Source organism: Typopeltis vanoorti, chromosome 10 (genome assembly GCF_054136105.1).
Source record: "Typopeltis vanoorti isolate ZY-2024b chromosome 10, IOZ_Tvanoo_1.0, whole genome shotgun sequence".
Taxonomy (NCBI): Eukaryota; Metazoa; Arthropoda; class Arachnida; order Uropygi; family Thelyphonidae; genus Typopeltis; species Typopeltis vanoorti.
Genome location: NC_143558.1, coordinates 33,847,391 through 33,860,322, shown reverse-complemented (window position 1 = coordinate 33,860,322; position 12,932 = coordinate 33,847,391). Strand labels below are relative to the sequence as shown.

Here is a 12,932-nt window from a genome sequence, read left to right as displayed (position 1 = left end):
TATTAGAAATTCATTAAAAGTAACTGTTTCCTTATTAGAGACAATGTACATAAATTTTTTTTTTTTTTGTTGCTATAATTGCATTTAAAGAGAAAATTCTAATATTATAATCATATATGCATAGGTATGATGCTAATTGCTTATGATGACACAAAGGGAAAACCTGAATTATATAAAACTGACCCTGCTGGTTATTATTGTGGTTACCGTGCAACAAGTGTAGGTGTTAAACAAACAGAAGCTAATAGTTATCTTGAAAAGAAATTTAAAAAGAAACAAGACTATACCCTTGATGAAGCAGTTCAGGTTTGTATCTCTTATTTCTTTATATAATATTAATTTGTTGTATAATATTAATTCGATGATTTCTAAAAAATTTCTTTCTTAACAGTAAGAATCCAAATAAACAACAATACTACTGCTTCTCGAATATGTGAGTTATTGCCACTGGAAAAGACAGCTAACTTCATGTCATAAATTAAGAGCATAAATTATTTGCCCTCTTCTGCCCAAGGAGTAACAACTTTTTTGTTTGTTTGTTTGTGTTAAGAAGAGAACTCTAAACAAGGGGTCCTGTCACTTTGTTGTTGACCTGTAAATGAGGCTAACCTCATTTACAGGTCAACAAAAATTGCACCTCTTTAGTGGACTAAATTGGGTGGCTTTGGCTGTTGTGCTGAAGATCTGAGGAATGCTTTCCAAATTTGGGGCTGTTTCATGTATCCAAATTTTTGAAGTTTGGAACGTTTCTCAGATAATGCAGAACAAGGAATAGCCTCTCATATTTGTATTTGCTATGGTGCAATAGAGTACCTTCTTCCAGCATATCCTGCAGATATACTGGAAGAAGCAAAGCATGGGCAGCAGCAAGTTCAGAGTGGCAGTAATGGCGGAACCAGATGTAGTCCATGTGCTCAGAAATTTTGACATTGGCTATCCTGCCTGTTTGACTGTAGTAGAACAGTTTGCAACTGCAGAGATTCTAGTAGGTCTGAGGAATTAGGCTGGTCTCTGGTGGAGCAGATAAGGGATGGCAATTTATGTGGTTGTAAGGTTGTATTTCTGTAGGATTTTTGTTAATTTTTTTGGACGTGCCCCAGATATATGGAATAGTGATAGATCTTGTGTAATCTCTATTCTGAATTGGGGGAGGGGGTTTGTGGTTATGTTTTTTTTTTCTTTCTTTCTTTTTTTTTTTTGTGCCTCCCATATTTGTGTGGTCATTGGCTATGTAAATATTGAGAATGTGGTCAAGTTTGGTAGTTAAGGCACTGCTATCATAACTGATTAATTTTGCCCTGTTATATATGGTTTTTATAATCCCATATTGTTGGGAGGGAGGGTGGGTAGTATGGCTGTTGGTGAATATATCTGCTGGTATATGTGGATTTTCTGTAAGCAGAGAAAGCCAGACATCCGTCAGGCACAGAGTATGATCAGAATGTCTAGGAAAGGGAGACTCATTGTTTTCCTTTTCAAAGTCGAATGGGATCCTGAGACATTAATTGTTTAGATGTTTTAAGAAAATGTTGAGCATATCTATCCAGACCATGTGGCCAAATGGAGAACGTGTGTAGCTTAGCGTTGCCAAACAACAGGTTTATGCGGGACAGAGTTTAAGACTTTCTCTTCGAAGGTCTCCAAGAAGTAGTTGGCCAGGGATGGAGAAAGCAGGGAACCCATGGCTGTCCCCTGTATCTATCTGTTTGTCAAATTTTCTTTTACCAAACGAAATAGCCAGAGTTAATGGTGAACTAAAACAGAACTGAGATATCAGGAGGAAATGTAGCTTGGATAAGGTCTGTAATCTTAAAGTGGGACATTAGTGAATAGAGAGGAAACATCAAAACTAACCATTATGTCAGTGTGTTGGAGTGCGAGGTTTTTGATACTGGCTTTAAAGTGGGCTTTATGTGTGAATAAGTGTTGTCAGTATATTGTGAGAGCACTTTGGCTAAATGACTAATTTGTATGTGGATTAATCAATGCCATCCATAATGGGACATATGGCACATTTTGTTTATGGATTTTTGGTAGCCCATATACAGGGGAAGCTAGAGTTATATGGTTTTAGTTTATTGGTGACTTCCACAGGTCAAGTGGTGACCTTTTTTAAGGAGCATTTGAAATGTTCTGATCTGTGCATTGATGGGATCATTGTTTAGAGGAAAGGTAGAATGATCTCGAGGGAAGGATGCAAGCTTACCTGTATACTCTTTTTGGTTTTAAACTACACTGGCATTCTAGAATCAAACCAGAGATGACCCCAACTTCATCTCTAAGGTCATAATCTCTGAATCATGGGTTTACAGTTATGGCTCTGAGACAAAGCAGCAGTTTTCATAATGAAAGTCACTAAATTTGCAGCAATGTCAAGTCAATATTGATTTTTTGACATTGAAGGCATTATCCACAAAAAATTTTCCTCGTGGTCAAACTGGAAATTTTGTAGTGGCTAAGGGAGGATATTTAGCGCAAACATCTTTAGATAGTCATATTAACCAAATTTTTGGATAGCACCTCATATATGCTAAAAGTCACTTAATTCATTTGCTTAAATTTACCTGGGCAACTTCTTAGAGTAATAACCTTGTTAGATTCATCTCCCCGTATCCCATACAAGCTTATCATCCATATGCCACTAGCCACTGTGAATTCGAAGGCCTGCCGCTGTACACTTTATAGCCATTGTCAGTTTATCAACTGGTTCACACATTATAATAAACTATTTTCGTGGTCCTTATAAATTTGCTGTAGTAAGAGTCAATCATCATCATCATCATCATCAAATTCCTGCCATGTACCCTCAAGGGGTGTACAGGATATGACAGTACTACATGAAAAAAATTGCATCATTACTAACTTCCTATCTATAATTTTCCTCCAAATCAGTCTGTTACTTGTCAAGACTCCAACATTATCAGATCTTATATTTCTATCGTCTAAGGCACTTTGTACCGTATCAATCCACCTATATCTTGGTCTTCCTCTGGATCGTTTTGCTGCCAACCTGGCAGAAAACACTTGCTTTGCTAATCTTTCCTCGCCCATTCTGTATAAGTGACCATACCACCTGAGATTAGCTCTGCTAACGTATTCCTGGATGCTGACAATGTCAAGTTCTTTCCTAATATCCTCATTTTTAATATGATATTGCCATTGATGCCATCTGTTCATGCCTCTAATCTTTCTCAGGACTCTCATATCTGCGGTCTCTAGTCTTTGGTCAAGTGTTTTACTTCTGACCCAGCTCTCAGATCCATAAGTTAAAACTGTTTTGAACACTGTCTTGTATACAGCTAATTTAGTGTTCCCACTAATTTCTCTCTTATTCCATATGAATTTATTCAATTGACTTCCCACCATACCAGCTTTGCTGATTCTGTTGTCTATTTCTATATTTAATTTACCATCTTCAGTAAAAATCAAGCCTAAGTAGCTGAAATGTTATACATGTTCCACAGGTTCTCCATTCACAATACAGTTGACATTTTCAATGATTCTGCCTATTTACATTGTCTTTGTCTTTTTATTGCTGACCTTCATACCATAATCTATTACAACAACTATTCAATTTAGTCAGAGAATCTTGCAGACTTGTAGCAGATTTATTTAGAAGTATAACATCATCCGCATAAAGCAAAGAGCTGACATTAACATCTCCAATTTTGATATCATGTTTAATACCACTTTCCTTCATAATGTGATCCATATAGATAATGAATAACAGATGGGATAATGTACATCCTTGTCTCACACCAAATTTAACATTAAACCATCTTCCTGTACTTCCTTCAATTCTAGCTGCTGATTTACAACTCAAATAAAGACTAAGTATTGCTTGATACAATGCCCCATTGACACCATATAACTGCAGCACATTGAATAGCTTCTCTCTTGGCACCTTGTCATATGCCTTTTCCAAATCGACATAACTTAAATACAGATCTTTGTTATATTCCCATGCTTTCTCGACTATTTGTCGTAAAGTGAAGATCTGATCCTGACAGCCTCTATTTGGCCTGAATCCAGCTTGTTCTTCACCAAGCTTTTCTTCCGCAATTCTTCTCAACCGTTTCTCAAGTATACTTGCATAGATCTTGCCAGGAACACTCAGTAGGGAAATACCTCTGTAATTCTCACATTCAGTTTTATTTCCCTTTTTATATATGGGTACAATGAGAGCTCTACTCCAATCATTGGGAATTCATCCCTCTGTCCAGGCTTTCTGAACTATGCAGTGCAGCCACTGTAAGAGTCTTATACCACCATACTTCAGCATTTCTGGTCGAATATCATCTACTCCTGCTGCCTTTCCACATTTCAAGCCTTTGATGGCTTTTTCTACTTCCAGTATCTATATGTATTCCTGGCTGCATGCCTGGTCAGTGTTTTTTAAAACTGTGCTTTCATCACTGCTTGTTTCATTTAGCAGTTTTTCAAAGTAATTACTCCATACTTCAAGGATATCTTTTTCTCCCGTTTTCATGTCACCTTTATCATCTCTAACTCCTTTTACAGCATTCTTTCCTCCATTCCTAAGCTTCTTCAACTACCTCCAGAATATTTTGCCACCTTCTTGATATTTATTTTCTATATTCTTGCCAAAGTCCACCCATGACTTTTATTTAGCTAGTTTTACACAGTGTTTAGCAATCTTGCATTTGTCTCTATATTCTCTATAAGAGCACAAGCTGACTTATTTGACAGGAACTTTTGATATGCTTTCTTCTTTTCCTTCACTGCATCTTTAACTTCCTGTGTCCACCAGGGAGTTCCGATTTTTTTATCCTTGCACACAACCTCACCACATGCCTCTCAGGCAGAATCAATGTTTTCTTCAGAGTTTGCCACTGAATCTCAAAGGTTTGATTCCTGTTCTCAAACTCTTTCATTTTCTTTTCAATAATCTTTCTGTATTTTAGTCTACGGTTCACATCTGAGAGCTGCTCAACTTTTATTCGCTTTAAAACTTTCTTACATGCTATTCTTTTGAATATGAAATTCAATTTTATCCTGCTCAAGACTAAATAGTGATCACTTCCAATTTCAAATCCACTGTACACTCTGGTGTCCTGCACCAAGGGAAAAACATCTCTATCAACAATAACATAGTCAATGAGACTTTTCTTATTTCTAGCCTCTTCTCTCCATGTGAATTTGTGCAAATTTTTATGTTGGAACATGGTATTAGTAATAACCAGTCCATGTCCTGAGCAGAAATCCAACAGATATTTGCCATTATTATTAGCTTTGCTCTTTTCTCCAAATTTTCCCAAAATATTTTTGTATGTCTCACAATCATTTCCTACTCTGCTATTTAGATCCCCAACAAGGACCAACTTTTCCTTTTTCATTGTGTCAGTTTCTTTTTCTAAAGCCTCAAAAAATTCCTCCACTTCTACCTTAGTAGAACCTTCTGTGGGACCATAGGCACAAATAAGTTTCATTGTCCAGTTCCCCATTCTCATATTTGCCCACATTACTCTACTTGAGACTGACTGCCATTCAAGAAGATTAGCCTCGTATTTTGTGTTGAATACTATGGCTACTCCTTCTTTTCCTTGATTGTCATTGCCTGAATATAACATTTTGTATTTATTGATCAGAAAGATCTCACCAGTTTTGGTCTTTTTTGTTTCAGTCACCCCTATTATGTCGATCTGGAACTTATCTAATTCCTCAGCTAGCTCCATTTCTTTGCCATTCAGGCTTCTTACATTGATAGTACCGATCTTTAACTCTAGTGATGTTGAGTTGGGGTTTGTTTTCAGATTTGTTCCAGTAGCTGACTTTTCGCTGTTCGCCCTGGTTCCCTGGTGAAAACAACGGGGCCTTGTTTAACCAGGCGACGCCTCGGCCAGCATGAAATTTTGTCATGTTGTACCATCATTTTTTATTTTGGTTTAACCAATAAGAATACAATTTGGATGGCTAAATCCCAAATTGCCAACCCATCCTCGCTCGTTCATTATCGAGGTAGATACCCAACATGGTGCACCACGAGAAGGTGAGGATTGGACATTAGGTCAGAAGCCCTGGTCGGTTCTCTGCATTCCTTTAAAGGCTATGTGGAGGTCTCCTCTCAGTTATACAGCTTTGACCCTTGTTTATAAACTAGGCTCAAAGTTTATAAACTAGTCATTATCCCTGTTAATGACTAGTTTATAAACTCAGAAAAAGAGTAAAATGTTTTATTAACCTTCCACTCTGACTTGCTGTAATTGTAATTATTCTTGGAGGAGGTCAGCTAAGACATGCAGATGTCTAAGTTTCTATCTTGTGGTGCATAAACAAGGTGTGCTGTCCCATGAATCCTGAAATATTTCAATAATTCATAAAAATCAGAAAAATTGGTATATTAGAGTGCAGTTTGCACAAAAGTGAATTGCAAGGAGGGAGATTTTTTTGGTGTGAAGAAAAAATGTAATTCAAATTTTCATTGATAGAGGACAAAGGCAGTGATGACAATCAGAATAGCTTTTGAAAACATGCAGGAAACCCATTACATATCACTACAGTAATTGTTCAACTTGTTTTCCCGACACAAGCAATTACATTCAGGAAACAGGTGAGAATACCATTTACATAATCGCGGAGCATATCCGGGTGGATACAAACAGCTTTACGACGAATGGCATCTTTTAAATCAGCTAAGGAAGATGGGCTTCTCAGATATACTCGGGACCTTAAATTGTCCCATAACCAATAATCAACTGGTGTCTAGTTGGGGGGGGGAGATGGAGGGGACCGTGCAGAGTTGCAATTATGTCCGATGAGACATTCTTCACCAAATGTGCTGATGAGAAATTGCTTCATAAGAGATGCGATATGAAGTGGCACCCCATCTTGCATGAACAGTCATGTTCATGCAGGATGGGGATGAACATTATCAGATCTTATATTTCTGTCTTTTGAGGCACTTTTTACTGTATCAATCCACCTATATCTTGGTCTTCCTCTGGGTTGTTTTCTTGCCAACCTGGCAAAGAACACTTGTTTTGCTGATCTTTCTTTGCCCATTCTATTTAAGGGACCATACCACCTGAGATTAGCTCTGCTAATGCATTCTTGGATGCTGACAATGTCAAGTTCTTTCCTAATATCCTTGTTTTTAATATGATATTGCCATTGATGCCATTTGTTCACGCCCCTAATGTTTCTCATGACTTTCATAACTGTGGTCTCTAGTCTTTAGTCAAGTGTTTTATTTCTGACCCAGCTCTCAGATCCATGAGTTAAAACTGGTTTGAACACTGTCTTGTATATAGCTAATTTAGTGTTTTGGCAAATTTCTCTCTTATTCCATATAAATTTATTCATTTGACTTTCTACCATACCAGGTTTGTTGATTCTGTTCTCTATTTCCATATTTAATTTACCACCTTCACTAAAAATCATTCCTAAGTAGCTGTGATCTGTATAGATAACAAATAACAGAGGAGATAATGTACATCCTTGTCTGATATAGATTTAATATCAAGCTATCTTCCTCTACTTCCTTCAGTTGCAGCATTTTGAATAACTTTTCTCTTGGCACCTTGTCATATGCCTTTTGCAGGTCTACAAAACATAAATACAGATCTTTGTTATATTCCCATGATTTCTCAACTATTTCTTGTAAAGTGAAAATCTGATCATGATACCCTCTAATTGGCCTTATTTTTTGTTATAAAGTGAAAATTTGCTCCTGACACTCTCTCTACCAAGCTTCCCTTCCACAATCCTTCTTAACTGTTTCTCAAGTATACTTGCATAAATCTTACCAGGAACCAAGGGCATGCCAGTAGTGTGTGTGCAAAAAAAAGTAGTGTGTGTGCGCCTGTGTGCAAAACTTTAGTTGGCACCCCTATCCCCCCCCCATCTCCAATAAAAAAAAATCACTTAAAAAAACTTTTTTTTTTTTTCCCTCCTCTTTGGCGCCTTTACTATCCTTTCACCTGTGACACATTGCACATATAGCTGGGGTACCCCTGCCAGGAACACTCAGTAGGGAAATACCTCTCTAATTCTCACATTCAGTTTTATTTCCCTTTTTATATATGGGTGATATGAGAGCTCTACTCCAATCATCTGGAGTTCATCCCTCTCTCCAAGCCTTCTGAACTATGCAGTGCAGCTACTGCAAGACTTTTATACCTTCGTACTTGAGCATTTCTGGTTGAATATCATCTACTGCTGTTGCCTTTCCACATTTCAGGTATTTGATAGCTTTTTCTACTTCAAGTATGGATATGTATTCCTGATTGCATGCCTGTTGAGTGTTTTTTATCCCTGTGCTGTCACTGCTTGTTTCATTTAGCAATTTTTCAAAGTAATTACTCAATATATCAAGGATATTTTTTCTTCCAGTTTTCATGTCACCTTTATTACTCTAATTCCTTTTACAGTATTCTTTCCTCCATTTATGAGCTTTTTCAATAGCCTCCAGAATATTTTGCCATCTTCCTGATATTTATTTTCTATGTTCTTACTGAAGTCTTCCCATGACTTTTGTTTAGCTAGTTTTACACAGTGTTTAGCTTTCTTACATTTGTCTATCTATTCTCTAAGAGCACAAGCTGACTTATTTACCAGGAACTTTGATGTGCTTTCTTCTTTTCATTCATTACCACTTTAACTTACAGTGTCCATCATGGAATTCTGATTTTTCTATCCTTCCAGACAACCTCACCACATGCCTCTCTGGCTGAATCAAAGTTTTCTTCAGGATTTGCCACTGAATCTCCAAGGTTTGGTTCCTGTTCTCAAACTCTTTTTTTTTATTTTTTTTTTTTATTCAATGCTGCTTGTATATTTTAGTATACAGTTTACATCTGAAGCTGCTCAACTTTTATTCGCTTTAAAACTTTCCTACATGTCATTCTTTTCAATATGAAATGCAATTTTATCCTGTTTAAGACTAAATAGTTATCACAATCAAATAGTTACCTCAACAAGGACAGTTTTTTTTTTTTTTTTTCCCCATTGTGTCAGTTGTCTTTTCTAAAACATTTAGTTTTAAGTAGGATAAAAATGGTTATCACATTGAAAAGAACAATGTGTGAATTAATTTAAGAATTAGTTCAGTTTACAAGTAAACTTGTAGACTCAACTATACAAACATTATTTTAGAAAAAATGAAACAGTTTGAAAACAAGAACAAACCTTGGAGTCTTAGTGCAAACTCTGAAGATAACGTCGATTCAGCTAGGGAAGCATGTGGTGAAATTTTTTGCAAGGATAGGAAAATAAGAACCCCATGTTGGACACAAGAAATTAAAATAGCCATTTTCAAATAGAAGTAATCATGCCCAAAGTTTGTAGAACATAAGTCAACAGATGCCCAGAATACAAAACAAAATTTAAGAGAGGTTATCTATATGCAAAAGTAGCTAACAAGTGATTAATCACTTTGAAAAACTGTTAAATGCAATGGGCAGTGACACAGTAGTAGAAAATATTCAAGAGGAATACAAACAGGAGTATCTATCAATATAAGTAGAAATAGTTTTCAAAAACCTGAAGTATGGAAAAGCAGCTGGAGTAGATATTTAACCAGAATGCTCAAATATGTAGGTCTAAAGACATTGCAGGCAACACTTGCATAATTTAAAAGCCTTGGTTAAGAGGTCAAATTCCAGATGAACTGGAGTAGAGCATTCATAGTACCCATCCATTAAAATGGGGAAAAAACTTAATGTGAGAATTACACAGGAATTTCTCTACTGAGTGTTCCAAGTAAGATTTATGCAAACATATTTGGAAGATGTTAACAAAAATGTGAAAGAGAAACTTGGAGAACAAGAAGTTGGGTTCAGACCAAACAGGTTGTCAAAATCAGGTTTTCACTTTATGATAAATAGAAATCATTGAAATCATTGGAATATAATGATCTCTATTGTAAGTTTAGTAGATCTCGAAAATGCATGCGAATGGAGAAAAACTTTTCAGAATGCTACAATTACTGTATTTGCTACCATATAAGATGCACCTGTTTTTCAGAGGCATTTTCTGGGGAAAAAAATTATTTTATTGAAAAAAAAATATATACATTTTTGGTAAAAAAATATAGCATCTTATCATACATTGATTAAAAACAATTTCAGAGAATTTTGGTGTAAAACAATTATGTATCGAGGAAAAAATGTAGGATTGTGATAACGGTTATAATCTTTATCTTCATGTTTAGAGCTAGACAAATTATCTTTTGAAATTGTTACACCCTGATACCTTAAGAATATAGAATTCCCAGTTATCATGGTGTAACATGAAGAGAAAATAAAATAAAACCCCTGTATAAAAGCTAATAGATGAATTATTTAAAAGAAAGAAAAATATTCTTGCATCCAAGTAAAATATACAACAAAAAAAAGGTGTTTGTTGAACTAACTAATAAAAGAAGGAATATATTAGTGTTGTGATAAAAAAAAATTTTTTTTTAGCTAAATAAGACAGAAAGGATTAGTCATAAGAAATTGTATGTGAGAGGCTAGAGATTAAAATATTAAGTAAATTCTTAAAAATTTGGAAGGGGGGTTAATTTAGAGGCTAGCTAAAGAAAAACAACAGACTATCACTCAGGGTCTATTCCCGAATTGAGACGTCACGGGCTTGCCGACCAAAGAATGTTTGGCAGAAACGGTGAAGTCGAATCAAGTAAGGGCGGAGAAAAGAAATTAAAGAAGGTGCTGTTAGGGGTCAAGGTATAAAAAGGTTAGAACCCCCCCCCCCCCCACACACACACAAGGGCTTTTTCCCGGATAGTTTCTTCACGAGCTCCTTCGTAGAGGTTTCACGTAGTTTTCCTGAGTGGCGGGATTGGAGTTATCTCCATCGTCACAACAAGGAAACAAAAGTGAGCAGGATTTCGCTTCCGTATTTCCTATGTAAGAAACAAGGAATGCCATTTAGCCAAAGGAAAGAAAGTATATTCTATGTGTTTTGTCATCCAGTGACAACTACGAAAAAAGGAAATCTGTAAAGAAGTCGGTGTCCACGTGGTGAGTTTCACAGCCATGGTATAGATGATTCTAAAGTGTGTTCTTAATTCAAGTACGAAAAGTAAAGCTCGCATAAGCACAGTTTAATGCCAAAAGAACTTAGGAGTGACCGATTATAGGAGAGATCATACCAGGATAGTTCAATTGGAAAAAGGTAGAGGCCACTATAGCAAACTCAAGAGAATAAGGTACTGTAAAAATCTCGTGTTAACTGAAAATGGTCTGTAATTGTAATCATTATTCTATTACTGAACTGAAGAGACTAAGGAAATTTATACTAGGACTTTAGTACATGACTGATTATAATGAAAGTATGCTTGCTGATATTAATATTATGTAAGTAATTCATGTGTCTTGAGAATTATGCATGTGTATTGTAATATAGGAAAGTTTAAATGTCAAAGTTGTGTTAGTACAGTGAAAGGATAAGTTAATCTACATAGTTTTAAATAGTTAAATAGAGTGAGTTGATCACATATGTCCAGGTGCTACAGCATATAGCATATATTCAGACTAATATAGGGTTAACTAATGTGTTAATTAGATATGGGATTATACATATGATTGTATGAGTTGAATTTGTTATGGCCGCATGATCGTAATACCCATATAGGATCTCAGCCAAATACTTGTGATTAGCTAATGTTATTTTGTAAATGTTTTCTTAGTATTGAATTGAATTATATTAGAAATTGAATTGTACCATACTAATGAGTTTAATAAACCTTTGTTCATTGATAAAACAGTTGTCTGAAATTGCTGCCCAATGCACCACTTGAAAAACGTACGAACCTAATCATGTGGGAAATTAATGAAAAAAAAAAAAAAACGAGATAATGTGTGACGACTGCAATATTGTTTCACATTCAGACATATTTTAGTAATTGCTCCTTTTTTTTGTATTTTATATCTCAAACTAAATGTCCCAAAAGGCACAGTATAATATATATATTAGGGACACTAAGGGGAGAAATAGCTTAAATATTTGTATTTTTGGGTGATATCTCGTGCATAGATAACAGTTGAACATAGATAAGCAGAATTTCACTAGATAGAATAATAATCATAAAATGGGACACAACAAAATTTCTTCCATATCTGAAATAGTCATTGCTTTCTTCAAACTGTAAGTCATCTTCAGTTTTTTTCGTGGCCACAAGTTTTAACAATAATTTTAGTACCTTTGACATATTGTTTAGTTTGAAGGCACATAAAATATCATTGGTAACTCATCCATATTTCCTATTTGTGATAGTTCAGAGTTCTTGTTTCATGGCATTAATCTTCTGCTAACCTTCCCCCTCCCATTCTGTTTAAATGAATATATCACCTTCAATTAACTCCAGTCAATAACTTTATTTTCATATTTAACTGGCATCTTTTGTGATGCTTTTGTTCACATATGTAGGTTATTTCTTTTCATGAGCCTATAGCACCATGATGTTGAACCTGTAAGTTCAGCAATACATCTGCCTGTTGCTATTCGTATTAATAGGTGAATAATCATTTTTGTGGATTGTCTAATACCTACATTTTTAATTCTAATCTTAAACAATAGCATATCACTAATTCTATTGCACTTGACAGACCGTTGGATACATGACTTGTCAAGTTACACATTATGAAACTGCTTAAGTGCTAGCTTTCAAGTGCCGTGTGGTGTGTTTTAAATGAAACTCGTCATCATCAAATATCTGCCATGTACCCTCAAGGGGTGTACAGGATATGATAGTACTACATGAAAAAAATTACATCATTACTAACTTCCTATCTACAGTTTTCCTCCAAATCAGTCTGTTACTTGTTAAGACTCCACCATTATTAGATCTTATATTTCTATCTTCTAAGGCACTTTGTACCGTATCAATCCACCTATATCTTGGTCTACCTCTGGGTCATTTTTCTGCCAACCTGGCAAAGAACACTTGTTTTGCTAATCTTTCTTAGCCC

General features: G+C 35.6%; 1 protein-coding gene across 1 annotated transcript in view; it reads left to right on the top strand.

Moving 5' to 3' along the window:
- LOC150102317 (proteasome subunit alpha type-6-like) overlaps positions 1 to 12,932 on the top strand; it is a 117,465-nt gene that overhangs the window by 78,074 nt on the left and 26,459 nt on the right. The window contains exon 5 of the mRNA XM_090398921.1: positions 125 to 306. Within this exon, the coding sequence (XP_090255047.1) occupies positions 125 to 306 (182 nt within the window). The remainder of the gene's footprint in view (positions 1 to 124; positions 307 to 12,932) is intronic.